We start from the raw sequence: 21,258 nt of genomic DNA, 5'->3' as shown, positions 1-21,258 counted from the left end.
TCAAACAGAGCAATGTTTTAAAGCACAACAGAGCCACTAAGTTTACATTTTTCAGGGAAATCACCGAAATTACCTTACAAATGGCTTGGCTATAGTTGTCTATCTACATTAAGTGGGGTAAAAAAAAAAAAAGAATTTTAACATTGAAAAAAAAAAAAAAATAGACAAATCAACCTCAAGAGATGGTTCCCCCACCCGCTCCCTTGGGGGGAAATAAACTACAGTCTTGCTCCTACACATTACACAACTAAAACCAGTTCCACAAATGAGAGCGCTCGCTCAGGCAGCAAACACAAGCAGTTTGTTTTGTATGTGACAGAAAGGAGAGAGAGAGAGAGAGAGAGAGAGAGAGAGAGAGAGAGAGAGAGAGAGAGAGAGAGATTTTATGGGGCGGTGCTGTTTGCAACACAGAAAACATATGCGTGACAGTGAATGTTATTAGACAGCAAGCAAATTATTATATAAATGTGACAACGCATGTTTGTGTGTGCTGTGATGCATAGCATAAACTCGACAAAACCATGATGACTCAAATCAAACAGAGATTACCGATATGGCCAGTAGCAGAGAGAAACTACCCGAGAGTAGCCGGGTGAGGTTAAATGACTCTACTCGGCCTGTAATCAGAGCTGAGCAGGTGTGCAGTGGGAACCGGCGCGGGAGGAACAACAAGTTTCAGGATACAAACAGCATGACTCAGGGCTGCATGTGAGCTCAGCGTGTTCCAAGCAGCGGGAAATCCCGCCAGTAAGACGTGTGACTGTGCCAAAAACCTCCCCTTCTCCCTCTTTCTTTCTCTCCACTCTCTCAACGGACACTGCTCCCTCGATACTCTCCATTCTCGTGTATGTGTGAAACATTAAACTCACCTCGGGCTCACTCCACTCAAGTACTGTGAGTGAATGCACGTTTGCACTGACACACACACGTCAGGCTTAGTTCTTGCACAGACACCTGACTCCCCCTGTGCTGGAAACAAGTAACTTATGAAATCTGCTCCCTAAAAGGGAACAACGTTTTACACCACTTAAAGGTGTCATTTCATGAGACGCAGCACATTCCGCAACCTTTTAATATGAAAGTGAATTACTCAACGTAAACAATGTAACATTCAGAACTCAATAATTCATCCCAAGTCCAAAAAGACCATCTACAGAAACGAAGCTGCAAAAGCTTGATTTGAACTTTCACAACTTTTTGACGTTAAATAAATACAACATGTGACTGCCACATTTATGTCAGTAACACTTATTTGGAGTTTAGTAACATGGCCCTTCCAGTCACAGTGATGTAATGAGACTATGAATAATAGCAAATTTCCTGGCTGTGTGTAGCACTTGCAGCTTGGCATATCCTTCTGAAGGATCTAATGCTAGAAACTTCTGGGCATAGTTTATTTTTAACAAATACACCGATTAAAAATATACCATTTAAAAGCTCTAGTAATACCATCGACTTTAGCAAACCAACGTGATGGGAATCCCATGGTATTCTTTGAAGTGGCATACATTATCAATTAAGTGGTACATATCTACTACCATTACAGAACTATGACACTGCTACATTACTTTATAGTAAGGGTAAGCTCTATCCAAAGATAACCTCTCTCACAATTTTTGTCAGTGAAAGACAAGCGAGCGGCTCAAAATTCCACACATAATATTTCTGCTTTCTTGCTTGACTGGGCCACTCTGTAAAGCAAATAGAAAGCTCATTTTCTTCATCAGCAATGGAAATGGGCCAAAGGATGGGAACTTGACAGAAGCCAAGTATCTGACACAGTGTTGTCGTAGCAAGACACAAGGTAAAAGACCCACAAAAAAAAAAAAAAAAAAAAAAAAAAAAAAAAAAAAACATACAAAAAAGTTATTTGGTGGCAAAGGTAGTAACAGGGATATTAAATTAAGATGGATTATGACAAGTGGAGTCTAAAAGTATTAGGTGAGCAAACAGAAAGCTAGGAGTTAAACAACACCGGGAGCCTAGGTAACGCACTGCCACCACCAACGACAGGTACGTTGGTGAAACCACAAAGAACTTGAGAAACATAATGACTAACTACAAATACATTATCGCCTCCGAGCTGTTTGCCTAGCGAGCTCAACAGTCAACAAAAGAGAAAAGAAAAGAGTTGCTCTGTAAATATTAGGCTAGAAGTCCAGGCTGCATCTGCACGCTGAAAAACTTGCTTCAACACCTCTCGGCATAATTAAAGTGAGACGATGCGAGCGAGCACCCAACAGAGTGTTACCAAGAGCCACTTGTTTGGCGGAGGGCCAGCTTCAGTTATTGGCCCACAGTCTGAAGAGAAGCGGATTGTCTTCACTTGGCTCTTACATGCACTTATGATCTAAATAATGAAGTAGCATTAGATTGCAAGAGTTTGCAGCACAGTTGAATAACACCTGAGCTCAGAGCCTTTGAGATTCTTTAAAATGCCATCTTAAACTGATACCTAATGTCTGATGAAAACTATCACATTTGGAACACATATATAAAGGAGATGCACAAAAGAATGGAAGCGACTGGAAATGACACATTTTTATGCTTTGCCTTCTTAAACCACTCTATGCCCATGTGCACTGCACAGGGCAAATACAATTCCAGATTCCCCCCACACTGACAGACAGACAGAGAGACAGAAAGAAAGGATGAAAAAAGCAAGGAAGGAACCAAGACCCTGTTTCCACCTGGTATTAAGATGTATTTTTGGTGATTGGCTCACATGTAGTCAACGCTAAATACAGGTCTAAACGGGGTCTAAAACATTTTGTGATCGGATCACAAAAAAACATACGTGCGTGGTCAGAAACGCATCTGAATGCATCACATTTGATGTGTAAACGCTAATCCATCCTGTATGCACCCTGGCAGCAGCAAAGCACCAACCCTCACCTTTCAATCAACAATGCACTTAAACAAGAGTTTAAACTTTGCCGGTTATGAGCGGTTTAAAAGGAAAATACTGTCTGATTAAAAAAAAAAATAAATAAATAAAAAAAACGGATATACAAACAAGCATGATAACTTCACAGATCTTCTTCAGTGTGTCTGATATCAACATGCAGGGACACTAATGAGAAGCACGAACACCTGCAGCTCAGGTTAATAGAACTAATCCACTGAAATAATGTACAATTTTGCTCTAAACATTGTTTTTGTGCTTAGATTAAATTTCAGCTGCATCAGGGAGAAATAGTGTATCATTTTTGCAGGAACACAGTGACATAGTGAATGATGTATGTTGTCATGTGTGTAGTCCCTCCCCTCCAAATCCGTTCACAAGTGGTCACAGGAGACGCATTTAAATGACCAGTTGTAAACAGCGATGTGTCAGTTCACATGTGATCGGATCACACGAGACACATCATAAAGGGGTCATGAATTGAGAAATCAAATTTTCCTTGATCTTTTGATATATAAGAGGTCACAGTAATATAAAAACATACTGTATGTTTCAGAACTCAAAACGTATTCATTAGTCCAAAAAAAAAAAAAAAGGCTTGATTGAAACCAATATTCCTAAATGACTCGTTTTCTACTTCCTCGTCTGTATTACATTATAGAGATGAATACATCAGCACAAGTCTGCCTCTGCATAAACAGGTTAACGCATACTTCATCATCACCTTTTTGGCCCGCCCACAGGTTCACGGTTAGAGTGGTGATGAGACGAAAGTCGGCCCAGCAGGGATTATTGGAGCAACAAGAGGTTTGAGATGCCTGCAAAGTGTTCAAAACATTGTGCAGTGCCAGGTTGTGGAAAAATATACTCTTTGCATTTGATTCCTAATGATCCTAACATAGTGGCTGACGTTTATTCTTAATGAAGTCCCTTCATTTTACTGTGGATTCTTTTTCAAACATGACAAAGTTCGATGCAGGCTTTGCAGAAAGACTTAAATTAAAAGTTGATGCAGTGCCAACAATATTGGACCTGACAGTAATGTCACAACAGACAAGTATGAGCATCCATGTTAATTGTATTGCTTCATATGTTACAGACTGTTAGATATGGACTGAGTATTTTAATGTATTCACCAAAATTTCCAAGCTTAATATTAGAACTATTCATGAGAAACTATTCGCTGGATTTATGTTGTTTAGTTTTCTTTTAATTTCATCCTAGAGATTTCAGTCGAACATGTGTATTAGTTTTAATGTGTGCTTCACGTATCTTGTCGCATCCAGTTTTCAATAATAATTGCACGTAGCATGTTGTCATTGTTTTACTTGAATATTGCTTTCAGAGTGCCACAGATGCACCTATAGAGTATTGATAGCAATCTATTTAGACAATCTCTTTTCTTTTTAATGAAAACATGAACAACGTATGCATTTGTCACTACACTGAATATATGATGAACGATGAATATATGAAGACAGTGCGGCAAACACCGGTACGTTTTATCCTGTATATGTTTACATGTTGCACTGTAAGTATATCCTTTGACAGTTATAAACGTGCTAGCACCAAATAGTTAAACTTTAGTTGGCACTGTCATGCGTTACAAAGCATTTGTAAAGCATGGAAATGTTTCACTGTTGGAAAATGCCCCAACTATGTAACAAGATTGTAACAAGGTTAAGGATGGAAAAGGTGGTGGCGGGAACCGGCTGAACAGTCAAAATTATGTTTAATGAAAACTTAAAAGACACAAACATAAACACACACGGCAGCTGCGTGTGGCTCTCTCTCTCCCCCGAACTGCGCATCTGGCTGCATTTATCCCCCTCTTCAGCTGATTAGCCCGATTGGGGGCTGGACGTGCATGGGGGTGGTGGTGTTGCACTTCTGGGCTCCTGCGCAGACGCTGGGGAGGGGGACAAGGGAGGGAAATAAAAAAATAAAAAAAAGAGGAGAGGGAAAGGGCAAGGCATTAAGACAGTGAGAGAGAGAAAAAAAAAAATTGCTCGCCGGTTCCCAGACATGCCATTGCCTGGTCCACGGCCACTCCTCCACCCTCTGGCGGACGACAGCTGCTGCTCCATGGGCAGACCGGAGCGAGTCCTCTGACCCCTGGCGGTTGGAATGCCCCTCCGCGTTCTGGCAGCGGCTTCACCGCTCCAGGCGGCTGGCAGCGAGTCCCTCCTCCCCTCGCAGACGGTGGCCATTCCTCCATGTCCAGGTGGCCGGCAGCGGCGACTCTGTCCCATGGCGGACGGACGGCAGTGGCAAGGACTCCACGACAGCACATCCTCCTCCTTCCCGGGTTTCGGCACCAATGTAACAGGGTTAAAAATGGGCAGGGAGGCGGCGGGAACTGGCTCAACAGTCAAAATAATGTTTAATGAAAATGTAAGAAGACAAACATAAACACACACGGCAGCTGCGTGCGGCTCTCTCTCTCCCAAACTGCCGCATCCGGCTGCATTTATCCCTCTCCTCGGCTGATTAGCCCGATTGGGGGCCAGGCATGCGTAGTCATGGCCCGGCCCCGCCCTCCTCCTCATCAAAAAAAAAATAAACACCGTTATGTTGCGTCTTTGTTTAAACAAGAATAAAAAGTAATACCTATTACACAAATAGACAAAGAATAAATATAAAATAGAGTGATTACTTACCACGCTGTCACAGACTGCAGTATCCATGGTGTTTGTGGGGGGGGTTCATTTTCAGATTCGGGATCAGACTCTGGCTCAAACATGCATTGCTGAATTCCTTTGGTTGCCATTTTTAACCATCCAAACTTTTCAAAACAATTCCACACGCGTAAAGGCAGGGGCGTTGACACTTATTTCCTATGAAAAGATGCTACGCTCTCATAGCAGTGGGCATTTACATTGTAGTCTTAAAGGAGACACAACCCCAACATTGAGCTTTTTAATCAGAGGGCCAAAAACAGGATAGAAAATGGCCAATTATTTCTAAATTATGACTATTTCTGAAGAAAAAATATATTTTCTTTAATATCTAAATCTTACTAACATTATAAGTGGACCTCAGTGAACATTCTAAAATAAAAATAAAAATTAAATAAAAAAAAAAAAAATCAATGCATGACACCTTTAATACCAGGTGGAAATGGGGTCTAAGAATCGGAATTAAGGAAGGAAGGGAGGAAAGAAGAAAGGGAAGGTGGGCAGGCAGGCCAGCAAGCATGGAAGCAAGAAGAAAGAATGAATGAACGAACGAATGAACAGACTGAGGGAGGGACGGACAGACGAACAAATGCATCTTCTGTTTAGCAGACATGACACTGAATGCCTGAATAATATGGCAGAGGACTATGGCTGTTTTGATATTGGTTTATCTTTATCCACCAGCATGCCAATCTTCTAATAGTGAAACAAGCCATTTTTACGCCTGTTTAATCTGTTAACGAGACTGAGACCACCCAAAATTTGGCATCGTCTACTGTGCATCTGTTCCACAAATACTACCTTGGCGATCATCTAAAGACTGATGTTCATCCAAGCTCAAACATTTATAGGACTTACAGCAGGTTTATTTGCATAAAACCTGTGTGGTCAATTATGTGTAGAGTGGACAGAGATCACAAAGTGATTTAACAATTTTCAAAAATCCATCCCTTCCTAAATTTTTCTCAGTTACAAACCTTTAATCACTACCTCATGCTTTAAAACTCTTACAGATGGCCATGCTGGGGTTAAAGGCTATTCGATGACTTATCTCTTGGTTGAGGTGAAACTTCAAAGCCTAATGGACTGATTATCTCACCAAAAAAAAAAAAAAAAAGTATAGAGTAGTGTTTGGGTTGATGGGGTGGTGAACAAGGTTCCTGTTGTGCTGCAGCTGTTCCTTGAGTTTTCTGCAACTGAATGAGAGGTTCTTCGAAAAGCCTAAGGGGAAAGAACCTCTCTGGTCTTTCTGAGAGCTTCCCATCACAGGTCGAATGAGTAGAGGCTCATGGGATGCTCTCCATTTCATTAATCTTTCAGCCCTGAGGTGGTGCTTCATCTGCCAATGTTGGCCAATGTCCCCTACAAAGACCCTGACACATGGGTGGCCCTTCAGGATTTCACACTGAACTCTGCGATGGAAGTGGCCTTTTGAGAGTTCACCACACATAGAGATACTACTGCTCTGCTCTGTCTCTTCAGGTCATACCCATCACTTATTTTGAGAAGTGTCAATGCCATCTGATGGTTCTGCACCAAAATTCCACTAAGGATTAACATCAGTCATCTTGGAATGATCTCAAAATGCAGAGAATGGAGTCTTGATCAGCTACCTTAAAAGAATAAACTCAATAGGACAGGAGGACTTGGAATGCATCTATCGCAAGCAATTGCCTGTCCCAGCACATTTGTAGCCATTAAGAGAACTAGTAGCATTATTACACACCAGTGACAGCATAATTATCACACCAGTGAGGTTTTGCAGGACATGTGACAAGTTAAAAGTCCTTCAAGTGTTTATTACTTTATTTAAATCATACCCAAAAACACAACAAATGTTGGAGTATAACAGCAGCACAATAATAAATGTCCTTCATCTGCTACCGTAGTACCAGGGTCTTGCCCACAAGCCACCATCCGATGCATTCTCGAAATGCGGCTTGATCAAGAACAAAATCTGGTAATTTTATGCCTTCTCGATACTTGCGTTCTAGAGCACTGGAATTGAACTTTGGCAGTGGATGATGACATCGAACAAGTCCACAAGAACGTAAGAACACATAAAAATGAACATTGGGAAACTATGGTGGCTGCGAAGTGCAAAACAAAACAAATCTAAAAACACAACGGCATATACAAAGACAAAAATAAAAATTCAGAAAAAACATTAACAAATAATAAAACACGGCAAAACCGATAACAAAAGAGCAAATCAGAAAACACAACAGCGAATCTGGAAACAAAGCAACAAGTTAGAAAACAGAATAGCAATTCAGAAAAAACAACACCAATGCAGTCGAAATGGAAAGGGTAGGTACCATGGCGTCTCACCTGATTGGCTGTGTGAATGAGACCTAGTTCTTTCTTCAGGATTGGTTCACTGATTATATCAAAATCTATTCCAAAAGGTCACTTACTGAAAGACTAAATCATTTGGAGTGCTTTTTCTCTCTCGGGAAAACAGTAACAGGAAACTTTATAACAGAGTAAAAACAGCGAGCGGGAAATGCTAGTTTTAGGTATGATGTTCAAATATGGTGTCATGGTTCATCTAATGTGTAAGGGACCATCTTAAAGTCCATAAGCTGCCCTAAAACGTTGGTGGCGTCCAAGCGTTCATTCTACTTGCATGTTCTAACTTAAAAAAAATTAAATCTAAATAAAATCAAAATTATAAAGGTTCCGGTTGCTGCCAATGGATAGATTTTCCAAGTATATCTAAATATATGGATACAGTATTCAATTAAAAAAAAAAAAAAAAAAAAAATTGAAGGCTGTCAGTGGTGTGAATGACTACCTTACATTATTTATAATTGTGAGTATATATATATATATAATTTCACATCATGGGAAAATCTCACCTAGAGTAAGTCAGCATATCTAATAGCAGCCTTCTACAACTTTCAAAATATGAAAATATCTTGGTATTTTTTTTATTAATTTTTTTCTAAAATATTTCAACATTGTACTCATAATTGGACATGCTGGCTTCAAATGTAGAAAGTGAGCCATTATGCCGGCAGTCAACTGCAACCTTAAGAATGTAAAACGCTTTTTTTTTTTTTTTAATAACAGTGTTTAATGTTAGAATATGCAAGTCAATTGAATGAATGCTTGGATACCGGCGTTTTAGCGAGGTTTGTGGAATTTTTAGACGGTCCCTTACACACCGCAGGTGAACATCGTCCCTAAAACTATCTTTTCCCACTCGCTGTTTTTGCTCTCTGTGTTATAAAGTGTCCCATCACTGTTTTACTGAGGGACAAACCACTCACAATTTTCAGAAATTACGCATTTGGAATTAATTTTGAAATTATCGCGCAAGTGGGTAGAGAACCAGTCAGGAAAGGACTAGATATTCTCCACACAGCCAATCAGGTGAGAAGCTTTGGTACCTACCCTTTCCGTTTCGACTGAATTGCTGATGCGTTTTCTTAATTGCTGTTGCATTTTTTTATTTGCTGCCGTGTTTTCTGAATTTTCTGAATTGCTGTTGTGTTTTCGGATATGCCGTTGTGTTTTATGATTTGTTGTTGTGTTTCTGAACTGTTATATTTGTTGTTTTGTTTTGCACTTAACAGCCATAATGATCATTTTAAAACAGCTTTCCTGAACCCTCCCCTTCTGCCCTTGGCTGACAAAATGAAGTCTCGCACAAAAAACCTTACACCATTGGTTGAGCCAAAAACAAAAGTTTTGTTTTTACAAAGTGAGACTATGTCCACACTAATACATTTCTGTATTATAATTTAACTGTTTTAAAACACTACTTTATATTAAAAATGAACCCTTCATCACTAGAACAGCATTTTCTTCTACTGAAAAAGATACTTTTGAAAACAGTCTAATATGGCATAGTTTGATAAACAATTACATTAGGTAACTACTAAGGGTCTGTAAAATATATAATAGCAAAACATGAGGCAACTCAAAAATACCTTCACATCTGCACACATCTACAGTAAATTCATGTGCTTGAGTAAATGTAAATTTCTTCAGGTTTTCAGTGTAATATGATTTGTTAGAATGACATTACATTGTGCACTTTCAAGTGCTGCGATAACTGCTTCAGAAAGTCTATTTTTCAAAGTTAAGTAAATTAGCTGTTTTGATAAAACAACATATAAGATGTAGGGGATTATGGGTGGTGTTGGAGGGGTTGGGGGGTTATTGAATACATATCTAGAAAAGTGACCGATCACTTTGCTCAGAAACAGCTTCAATAATTTCTCTGCGATATTACCCAATAATCAGAGCTATCATTAGCTCGTTCTACACCGGTTGAGTCCACTTATTCCATATTACCACTGCATTCATCACACACTAATGTCGTTAGCCATATTCTCCCGACTGGAGTTCAAATCACTTTAATTTAGCGTCAGAGGAGGTGATTGTAATAGCCTAGGCTTTTATGAGTCCTACTTGGTGAGACTTACACACCGCTTAGACAGAATGGAAAGCCTGCCGGAGCTGATGACTTTGAATGGTGAAAATTGCATTATAATGACTCTTGGAAAGTTCAGAGGAAGCAGAATGAATAGGATTTGTCGTCAACCTGGTCGTAAAAAAAAAATAAATAAATAAAAAAAAAAAAAGATTTTTTGAGTATCAAATCAGTAACCAGTGACTGAGACATCCATCCCTGTTGGAGAAAAATAAATAAATAAATAAATAAAAAAACATGGTTTGCTGGTCTTATCTGGTTTAAGACCTAGCTGGACTCCAAGCCTTGCCAAACTGGTTTTCAAGCCTGACCAAGCTGGCCTTGAACTGGTCTGGCTGGTTTCAAAGACTGGCCATTCACATGTTCAACCGGAATAGCTGGTTGCCAGCCTGACCAACTGACAAGATCCCAAAATTCTTTTAAAAATAGCAAACCAGACCAGACTGACTTTGCTGGGAGGCCAGCTAAGACCTGCAAACAAGCCTAGGTTGGTTTAAGCTGTTTTTTGTTTTGTTTTTTTTAAACAGGAAGAAGCTAACAGGAAATTCTTCCTTTATTCCCCATTCAAAACAACTTAGTACCTAATATTCTTTACTAGAGTCTCGTTTCATTCCTTGAGTTGCAACGATGCATACAGGTCAGCATAATAAACTTGTTTCGTTCACATGGCTTCACCTCAGGTGAACAAATGGCTTCTTTACCAGACTTCACCTCCAAACTAGTGTGTACACTTTTCTTTTTAATTCACTTGTCCCTCCTTTGCGTCTCTCTCACCCAGTAACTGCACTCTGACTGTGTCATGTGGGGATGTTTGCTTCTACTCTCCCATAACCACCATGGCTCTCAGGCGAGACCGCTTAGGAATCCACCCACCCACACACAAACAAAACAGCTCTCCAAAAACACTAAAATTACCTCGGTCTCTGACATTTAGACATCAAGTACCTTGTTTATTTATTTATTTTGTATTTTTTTTTAACTCACTTGCCTAAAATTATCTGCCGACAACAGAAGAGTGGAGTTATGCATCCAGGATCTTGATGTTGTAATAGGACCTCAGATGTTAGGTTTGCAGTAACTGCTGTGTGTCACCTGATATGGCAACAGGCATTTGACCTCTGCAACCTGTACGAGACTGGTGGTGTTGCTGTTGGTAAAGAGAGGTCTGTTTGTCTCAGAGGTGGAAGGGGCAGCAGACGGTCAGTGTGAAAGATAAGACTCAAAGCTGGGGCCTCTTCCTGAGCTGCCTACGAATGACCGGCCCTGACCCCTCTCGGGGTGAGTGATGGAGCGGGCGGCACTTATGAATGACCGGAGACGGAATTAACACACAGAACTGAGCTCTCACCTTGTGACATTGCTTGATGCAATCCAACCTGTTGCTATTAAGGCCCTTTCACATATCTTGCATCCCCAGTGCAGTGGACTCTATGGAGCACAGCATAATCTCCAGTGTGGTATTGTGTGCAACTCAAGCGCTATAACGCGACACTCAAAGTTCAAACTATTTCAACTTTGACCCCCGCTTGCCTTTCAAAGCACACCCAGAGGTTACCAGACAATTTGCTTTAAGTATCATTAAGTGGGCGATGCCAGTGTGAAAAGCCAAACAAGGATGGGAAAAAGACTGTGCATGATTAGATTCCTTTCCATGACACTATCTGCAATGCTTTCACAGTGGCAAATGGCATTAGAGTTGAAAGCACCTTTAGGTAACAATCTATGAGGTTTTGTGGAAATCCTGTTGTGAAAGTAACATGGGCATCAAGATTTCCTATATTTTAGCAAGAATGATACAGACACAACATGAGCTAACGTGAGAGATACCTACCTTCAGTTAGAGACATATACAAGTCCTAAACCTTAACACTCACCTTTAATTGGAGAGGCAAATGAAAGTGTGATAATACACAAAGATTCAAAGATTGAATACACAGCTGGCCATCCTTTAACTCAAAGTTAAACATAGTGAAAGAGGGCGGCAGGCAAGATAGGGAAGTTTATCCATTACTAGGTGGACAGTGTCACATTGTATGAGGTGCAAACACTGCAGGCAGGTGGTTGTATCCTACTGTGGTTGTTTCCCATTAAAGTCTTTCATGAACACATATCTGCTGTATAAATGGAATCAAAATATGCTGATAGGACTAATCGCACATTTTACCTAAATCAACCATCTGTTGAAAAGTGGCAGAATAGAACAGGCAAATTACACCAACAGAAACACCCAAACCCTCAAAGTGAGTCCTGTCCTTTTGTTTGTTAGAGGAATAGTAAAAGGGGCAAGTAAATGAGTTTTTATTTTTAGGATCACTTTCCCATACCTATTTACTGTATACTGTCCTACAATGCCAAGGCGCAATGGAGGTGAAAATAATCCAAGCCGGACAAGGTTGTCTAAAGGTTTCGGTGCAGACTTCAGGCTCTGCTTGCTTAAGTTGCCACACACTCAGACTCTATAATGGGTTTTGAATTCCTGCCTCGGCTTGTCCTGAAGTTATCAGGGCACTCTGAGCCAACATACTCTGGAACGCGGGTCAGCGAGAGTGCTTTTATGTAAGAAGGAACGGTCTGGCTAACCTTGTGTGACTTACAGCCTTGCCCCGGACTGAGCCCCTCAGTGAGAAAAAGAGAGAACAGTCCTTTTTAGACAGCTGTATATAGAACTGCCACCTTTAAAAGCAGGAGCCTAGAAATGAGACACCAGGCTTCCATGTTAACAAATTAGTGTATTTACTTCGGCAGCAGAAGCCGCGCAGCAGTCTAGTTTTGCTGCGGTACTCACACTGAATTAAAGTGACAGTGCACTGTTGATGGACATCATGACAATGCATTGACATGAAAAAGTAGATATTTCACATTAATAGTCATGCATTTGTAGTCAAGTGTGTTTTTGTATTAATGACAGCTCATATATATATATATATATATATATATATATATATATATATATATATATATATATATATATATATATATATATATAAATACAAAAAGAAATTATAATAATATATATATACACACACACACACACACACACACACACACTCTCTCTCTCTCTCTCTACCGGTCAAAAGTTTTGAAACACTTATTCTTTATTATAATTTGTTTTTCTTCACATTTTAGAATAATAGTAAAGTCATTAAAACTATGGAATAACATAAATGGAACTATGGGAATTATGTTGTGACTAAACAAAATCCAAAATAATTCAAAACCGTGTTATATTTTAGCATCTTCAAAGTAGTCACCCTTTGCCTAGAATTTGCAGACATGTAGTGTGTGTGTGTGTGTGTGTGTGTGTGTGTGTGTGTGTGTGTGTGTGTGTGTGTGTGTGTGTGTATACGTTCACTCTGGGTCACATAATGACACAAAATTCATACAAACACAAACAAAGATGTTATGTTCTCATACATGTGTACTTTTTTGATGATGCTAATTGTACGGAAATGAACCCAGGTTTGAAAAAAATCATGAGTGTGTCTGATGAACACTGGGGGGCACCAGGAACAACCACCTAGTAACCTCCAGAACACCCTAGCAACCATCAAGAGCAACACTCAAGACACCTTTGAAACCACATAGCAATTCCCTGGTAACCAACCACAAAACACATTTTTCTTCAGAAAATTGTATAATCTAGTAAGGATACTGTTTCATTAAAGGAATCAAATGATACAAGATTAAACAAAACTAAAGGACAGACTTTGAGATTTTTTGTAATTTTTATTTGTTTTTAATTATTTTTTTTGAGAAACATTTAGAACCTGATATACAGTATACAGGACTAGGGAAGAGAAGTTACAAGATCGAGTGAACACTGATAAATGCAATCTCTAATAAATGTGAAGACTAATCTTCAGGGTGTTTCTCAGCTGGAGGAAGGTGCGGAGATGGAGAGACAGTGAGGGGAATGCACTTCCTCAAGTCCTGTCAGCAGGTGAGACTGTATCCAGGTGTCACAGGTTCCAATGAAGGTTTTAGTGCTCTAATAGGTTTTGTCTTGTGGACTGTTGACAGGGAGAGAGAGCACAGGCCTCTATCCTGAGGCAGAGTGTTTGCAATTTTTGGTGTCAAATCACACCTAGCAGGTGAGTGGATGATAAATTATAGTCTGGAAGCAAATAAAGTGTGTGTGTGTGTGTGTGTGTGTGTGTGTGTGTGTGTGTGTGTGTGTGTGTGTGTATGATAGACAGAATGAGAGAGAGAGAGAGAGAGAGAGAGAGAGAGAGAGAGAGAGAAATCATAGGTGAGAGTATATAAGAATGACCATCACCAAATGACATTTGCCATGTGTCAAAGTCAATTCTGAAAGCCATTCACAAGACTTCCCAAAGAGTAAGCACTATGTGCTATCTGCGCTATGTGGTACTTTGCAGTATTGCACTGTTTGAGGGAGCCCAACTTAGTACCATTAGCACAACCGAAGTTTGGGGGCTGAACCGTTTTTACAAAACAGTGGCAGGCGGGGAATGTTTTCAGGAAAACTGTTTGAAAATCATTATATTTTTGGAGATCCTTTTGGTGACATCAGTGGCGTAGAAATCACACAATGCAACTTAATAAATAAATAAATACATACATAAAAACATGAAACAATAATAATAATAATAATAATAATAATAATAATAATAAAAGTGGACAGTATGCAGACATATATGGGAAGGGCATTCAGAATCACAACTGTTGTCAGCGTCAAAGCAGCTGTACAGTAATCCATTAAGTTTCAAGACATTTGTCAACTTAATGAGTGGCAGTGGCCAATGGTGTCCACTGGTGATGTGACAAAGTTGATCAGAGTTAAATTTTAAGCAAATTAGTAGCAATACAATGTTACAACTACAAATGGTAGTGAAGACAATGGTGCCAATGTGAACTGCTTGATACAGCTAGATACCGGGATTAAGTAGGAATGCTGACTAGCAACCAACACTAGAGAATTCCCGATTTTAAGCATCATGGTCAGTGTGAACTCCCCTTAAATGCTTAGTTCACCAAAGAATTAAAAATTCCCTCATCATTTACTCACCCTCATGCCATCCCAGATGTGTATGACTTTCTTTCTTTAGCAGAACACAACTGAAGATTTTTAGAGGAATATCTCAGCTCTGTAGGTCCATACAGTGCAAGTGGATGGTGATCAGCACTTTTAAGCTCCAAAAACCACAGACAGTTGTAGAAAAAGTAATCCAGTAAAATGTCTTCTAAAGTGATACAATCACTTTCGGTGAGAAACAGATCAATGTTTAAGTCCTTTTCAATATAATTGTTCACTTAGTCACTCTCCAATGCACGTCCATAAAGGGAATCAGTTTGCTGCCTCTCGTGTAAGCAGGTTGCATGTTCACGCAAGAGCTAACGTGATACAACAGGAAGTACAGCTCAATTTGTTTACAACAGAACACTCTGTTCACAAGCTACATTGGTTTAGCTTTCATTTGAAAATGCCGGCGTATTAACATCACACGACAGGCAGCATGAACTGATTCCCCTCAAGGAAGCCTATTGGAGAGCAACCGGAAGTAAATAATTATAGTGAAAAGGACCTACATATTGATCTGTTTCTCACCCAAAGCAATCATATTGCTTAAGAACACATTACTTTCGCCACTGGAGTCAAATTGATTACTTGTACTACAACTGCCTGTGCTTTTTGGAGCTTTAAAGTGCTGATCACCATCCACTTGCATTAAAATGACCTACAGAGCTGAGATATTATTCTAAAAATCTTTGTTTGTGTTATGCTGAAAAAAAAGAAAGTCATATACATCTGGGATGGCATGAAGGTGAGTAAATGATGATATCATTTTCATATTTGGGTGAACTATCCTTTAAAGAAACAAGCAAGGTGGCAGTTTTGAATGAGGTCACATGTTTCAACTGGCCATGAGAATAACCACACTTCTGTTGCTAAATTTGGGAATGGGGAAACGAAAGTATGTTGTTTATTCAACAGACTGGACATACTAATCACTCTCTTGGATTATGGGAGAGGGAGACTAAAAGAGAAACAGAGGTCAGGTGCTTCTGTTGATGTGATTAATACAGATTAACATTTGCTAATATGGGTTTATGCCAAACATGACAGTAGAAGCACTAAAAACAATCTACAGTACATTAAACTAATAGTAGTGAGCTGGATGAAGAACACAGACACCATTGAACAATCAACTCCCTTTCACATGCAACTCTTCCCACCCCTCCATCACTGTAGTTATAGCACTTTAAATACAACTTTATTCAACTTTAAATAAGTTGAATAATGAACAGTCAGAGGGTCATTTTCGCAATATTAACACCTGCAGAGGTGGAATTCAGCTGTTTCTGGAGACTCTGCAGTCTCTTTCATCTCACATAACTTAATTTCAAAAATATTTCATGTCAATTTACACATTTATTTGGAAATTTGCTGTGCAATAAGCATGATAATCTACAGCCATCCGGTCATTATCACAAAATAAGCCCGACAAGGTGGCCAGGTCTAGTAGAGTTACCCTGAAAGGGGTGACTTTAGATTGTCCCTTACTAATTCATACAAGACATCTAATGTGAACAACATAATGGCAATTCTCTGAATGTCATGACATACCTGACATAATAATGAATCAAGCAAATGTAATATTGCAGTATTGGCAGTTTACGCTTCAAAATATCATTGGCAAAATGATCAGTTTTATTTTGGCTAAAAATATTGTTTGAACATTTAAGGGAAAAGTACCATTCAGTTTTCCACGTGTTAATACATATTTCGCCATCAGCAAAGTATGTACAGACTATCCCCGTGCAGCCATTTTTTTTCTAGATACGCGGACAGTCTGTATCCATGCACATCGTATGTGTACTGTATGCTTCTGTCTGTGTTAAAACAGTATCACAAAGTAGTAGTAACATGCATGTATCAACAACATTCGTTCAGCCTCAAGGTCAAGAGTGTTCTTTGAAAGGCTGAGTGCTTTGCCATGTGCGAAACGTAATGCACGTAGTGCAAAAACGAAACTGTAGCTTGATGATTCACTCCGTACCATCGAGTTGAATGCATTAAAGAACATTGACATAAGTCACACAAAAGGGCCTTCATTTCAATGTGAAACATCTATAAAAAAAAACACCAGCTCAGAATCCAACAGCGTTGTGTTTGCATTTGGCTATGTGTAAACTTTCTAACTTTAACCAAGAGCAAACAGAAGAAACATCACTCTTGGAAAGACTTTATTTGGAGTAATAGCCTATTTGTTCATGGGTTCAACAGACACCATTATGATTTCCCATTTTGAGAGGTCTTTAATTAAAGACACCATAAAACTAAAAAATATAGATAGATAGACAGACATACAGATCGACAGACAACAATGACAGAAAGATAGACAGACAGACAGACAGACAGACAGACAGACAGACAGACAGATATAAATCAATGGGACATTCTTATCAATGCAGTTTAAAAACACTGTATGTGCGTTTCAGAAATATTGGTGTAAATAAGGCAACATTCAATTATGGAATAAAATGTTCTATGACTGGTGCTGAATGACACATTGGATAGATACTGTCCTGCATTCATCAAATATGTTTAAAAAAAAAAATAAATAAAAAAAAAAAGAGCTCTGATAAACAACCATGACTCAATCCAGATAAATGCTTCCAACATGGCAAACAAAAGTGACTACTTATCCTGATCTAGGGTTTAAGACATAGACACAGCACCAATTATCAGCCCCGGCAACTTGGTAATCTCATCGACCCGTCTGGCCTAAGTATTACTAACATGCACGCAATACTCGATATTGCGTAAGCCTTGGTAATCATACCGCAAAATCATACAAAGATCCATAAATAGTTCAAAGGACATTATATACAGATACATGTCCTAATTCTGTGATGGCAAGAAATCCGCATGAAAGAAACACGGGCCATCTATATCGGTATATTGGTCCTAATATTGGGGCATTTGTGTGATTTTAAATTGGAAAGGCTTTATTCAAGAGATATGTATGACAGACAGTTCTGAGTCAGTTTTGTACACAGCATCTACCAATTCTCAACGGCTAGTTCATACAATGCTTTCGGCCCACATGTTGGCTGCCAGGGAAAGCTATCCCGCCCGGGACACCAGCCCACAGCAATCATAACAGCAATCATACCAAAGTCGAACCAACAACGAGTTATCAAAACATCTTCAAACACACTCTGAATGTCTGCCACTAGAGCTGATTGCATCAGTAACTACATGGTACATACCTCAAAGCGAATGTTCACACAAAATTACAACGCCTCTTTCAGATTTTTCTTAATAAGTTATGAAACAGCATTTAATTGAAACTGAGGGAAATGGTCTGACGTACATAACTCATTCATAAGATTCAAAAACACTGATGTACATTAAACCCCCTTTCCTTTGCCAGCATACTTTAGTTATCTCATATTTAACTAGTTGTTTATGAGGGGAAAATAAAAGGTACATAAAACAAAACACAGAGGGCAAAATAATTACCAAGGGCAACCATTCATCACAAAGCACATACTGATTTTATAGTTGCAGCTTGGCTCATGTACCCATACACTGCCACAGAACAGAGTTCTCTAGGCAACCAGTTGAACCAGCATTTGGCATTCCACCACCAGCACGTCCTGCAGCTGCACGCTAAGTGTAATTGTGCATAGGGTGTGATAAGAACCCTTATTACGGGTCACCGTTTTCCACACTCACCTTCATCTGCCATAAATGACTTGCTTATCCTCATTAAACACTTATGCATTCTAGCCACACAAGAATTTATTTCCTTATTTACACAACAGGTATAACATGGACTTGATCTATTGAGATCTTTTGGAGCAATGTGTCAGCATGTTTTTAAAGGGTCATGAAACCCCTTGTTTCAGCACAGTTGAGGTCTCACCACAATTTCAGGGAGAGTGGGCATGATCTGCAGCGGAGTGGAGATAAGTGGGGAGAGAACTCAAATGAAGGGAACTAAATTAACTGCTTTCCTCCTAAAATTAACGTATGCTAACTTTGTCTTCTATCATGTGCAACACACATATCTGTTAACATCTCAGAAAATTTAGTTTAGTGTTTCATGACCCTTTAAGCATTATGGTAGGGTGCACAAAGACAGAAACAGCTGTTTTATACAAAATGCCCCTTGTGCCCCATACCACTGGATCTGCACCTACCTGGACCAAACCCTTTGTACACTTTCCGACCCTCACAATGCCCAGTCGCCACAAGGACACCACGTATCCTGGCCTGTCAAGCCTGCCATATTATATTCTGTGCTGAAGCTCTGGTGGCTCATCCAGATACCTACAACACGAGGTGGCAGTCTAAGGGATCGGGCAGCACTGGTGTAATATGAGGAGGTCAATCCATCACAGCGTGAAATAAAGCATCTTGTGCACTGACCATTACCTGTATTGTCCATTTGGCCTCCGATGGTCACAATCCATTTATCAGACCTAAAGAAAGGCCTTTGAGAGGAGCACCTCCCTCCTTTTAAAGCACAGAGCCATACATCACAGCACACATCAGTTTAGAGAAAACCAGTCATCCATCAGAGCTCACTACACTGACAGGAATAAGACATGCTGAGGGTATGAGTGACTGAATTTGTGTGTGTGCTTGCGAGTAAGTCTGTCACAGACTGATGTACAGATACACAAGCAGGTGGTATATGGGTACATCTTCACCTTCTGGGTGCTTGCTGAGTGAGCTGTCTCTAGCCTGTGCTGAATACATAGGCAGGGTGGGACTGCTGTTAAACATTCCCACCCAAGTGGTTGCTACAGACAGCATGGGCGGCTTTCAGATCAAAGCAGGGGGTGAGAGCATGCCACAAGCATTTTAAAACATATACCAGACCCACTGATTTAATCTTCAACAAATGCACTTGTCTTGAGCACAATAATCATAAACATTAATGAAGAGCTTATTCCATCTTTTAAAACTCATAAAAATTGGTATTTGCAAAATGTCAGGATTTAATCCATACTATTGAGTGTAGTGTTTGTTTCTTCCACAAGGTAAAACAAAGTTCCCCAGCACATCCATTAAATAAATGTAGACAAACATCTGGCAGTCAGTCTGAGGTGTTTGCTCTAATAAAAAGGATTTCTCTGTGTTAATCAATAAAAACAAGACTGTAAGAACCTAAGTCATGACTTAGTCCAAGGTGAAAGGCAGCAAATAATCAAGGTAAAAGAAGAAAAGAAAAGTGGAATACTTTACTAGATTACTGTGTAATTTGCAGGTATTCTGTTCATTAGTTTTATTTCATAGCAGCTACTCACTTGTCTTTTAAGAAGTCTACTACTCGTTTGAAGTCTGCACAGCAATACTCTCTCTTCATGTCCATCAGGACACTGTCAGATGCTGATTGGACAGGCACATGGAGGAAGGCGTAGACTCGTGGGTGGTTAAGGATTTTAGCCATTTCCTGTGAGAGAGAGAAAGTGAGGTGAGATAAACCACGACTGTGATGCAATGGAAAAAAGCGAGATAGCGAGAGCTTTGATTTAAACATTCCTTAGGCTACATTTACACAGCAAGGCATGATGCACAAATACAATATTCAGATGCATCTGATTCTGTCTCATCAGTTTACTTCACTTAAAGGAACAGTTCAATCAAAATAGAAAATCCTGGTCGCTATCAACTGTTGCTGTATGGAAAAGAGCTGTATGAAGGTTTCTCATTTTTTGTATCCTGTGGGATTTTTGTTAACAACAGTTATAAAATACTTATTTTTTAGGGCTGGGAAATTGAACATGCTAATTTCTGTGATTAATAGTTTACTGTTTAATGCACAAATAAATAAGTAAATAAATATAATGCAATTACTAGTGTCATTATTTTATTTATTCCACATCCTGAGACTTCATGTTTTCCTCACTTCATTTAATTAAAATTGACAAATATACATTTCCAGGAGGTACGCGCACATCCAAGAACAGAAACTGAATGTATCAAAACAAGACGCTGAATCCGTGGTGGAAGAAAGTGGCGCTTAGCATTGAGGCCGCATTACCACCTCCGGGTGTAAATTATTTTTCAATAATTCAAAGGCCCGTCATCAATTATTCCTTACATATATGCATGCAACGAGATCTGATCTAAGCCAGATTTTGGTTAAAAAAATAAATACATAAACCATTGGTTGACAGCATAAATGTCCAGTTTACCCACTCTCAACATAAACCAAGAACCAATGTAATTCTTCTTCTCTGAAGTAGTC

At 39.4% G+C, this 21,258-nt stretch overlaps 1 protein-coding gene across 1 annotated transcript in view; it reads right to left on the bottom strand.

The window, feature by feature from the left end:
• Positions 1-21,258, bottom strand: part of LOC127452731 (threonylcarbamoyladenosine tRNA methylthiotransferase-like) — a 560,218-nt gene that overhangs the window by 177,291 nt on the left and 361,669 nt on the right. Inside the window, exon 10 of the mRNA XM_051718387.1 lies at positions 20,315-20,460. Coding sequence (XP_051574347.1) covers positions 20,315-20,460 — 146 coding nt within the window. The remainder of the gene's footprint in view (positions 1-20,314; positions 20,461-21,258) is intronic.

This window comes from Myxocyprinus asiaticus, chromosome 15 (assembly GCF_019703515.2).
Source record: "Myxocyprinus asiaticus isolate MX2 ecotype Aquarium Trade chromosome 15, UBuf_Myxa_2, whole genome shotgun sequence".
In the NCBI taxonomy this organism is placed as follows: Eukaryota; Metazoa; Chordata; class Actinopteri; order Cypriniformes; family Catostomidae; genus Myxocyprinus; species Myxocyprinus asiaticus.
This window is presented reverse-complemented; position numbering and strand designations above follow the sequence as displayed.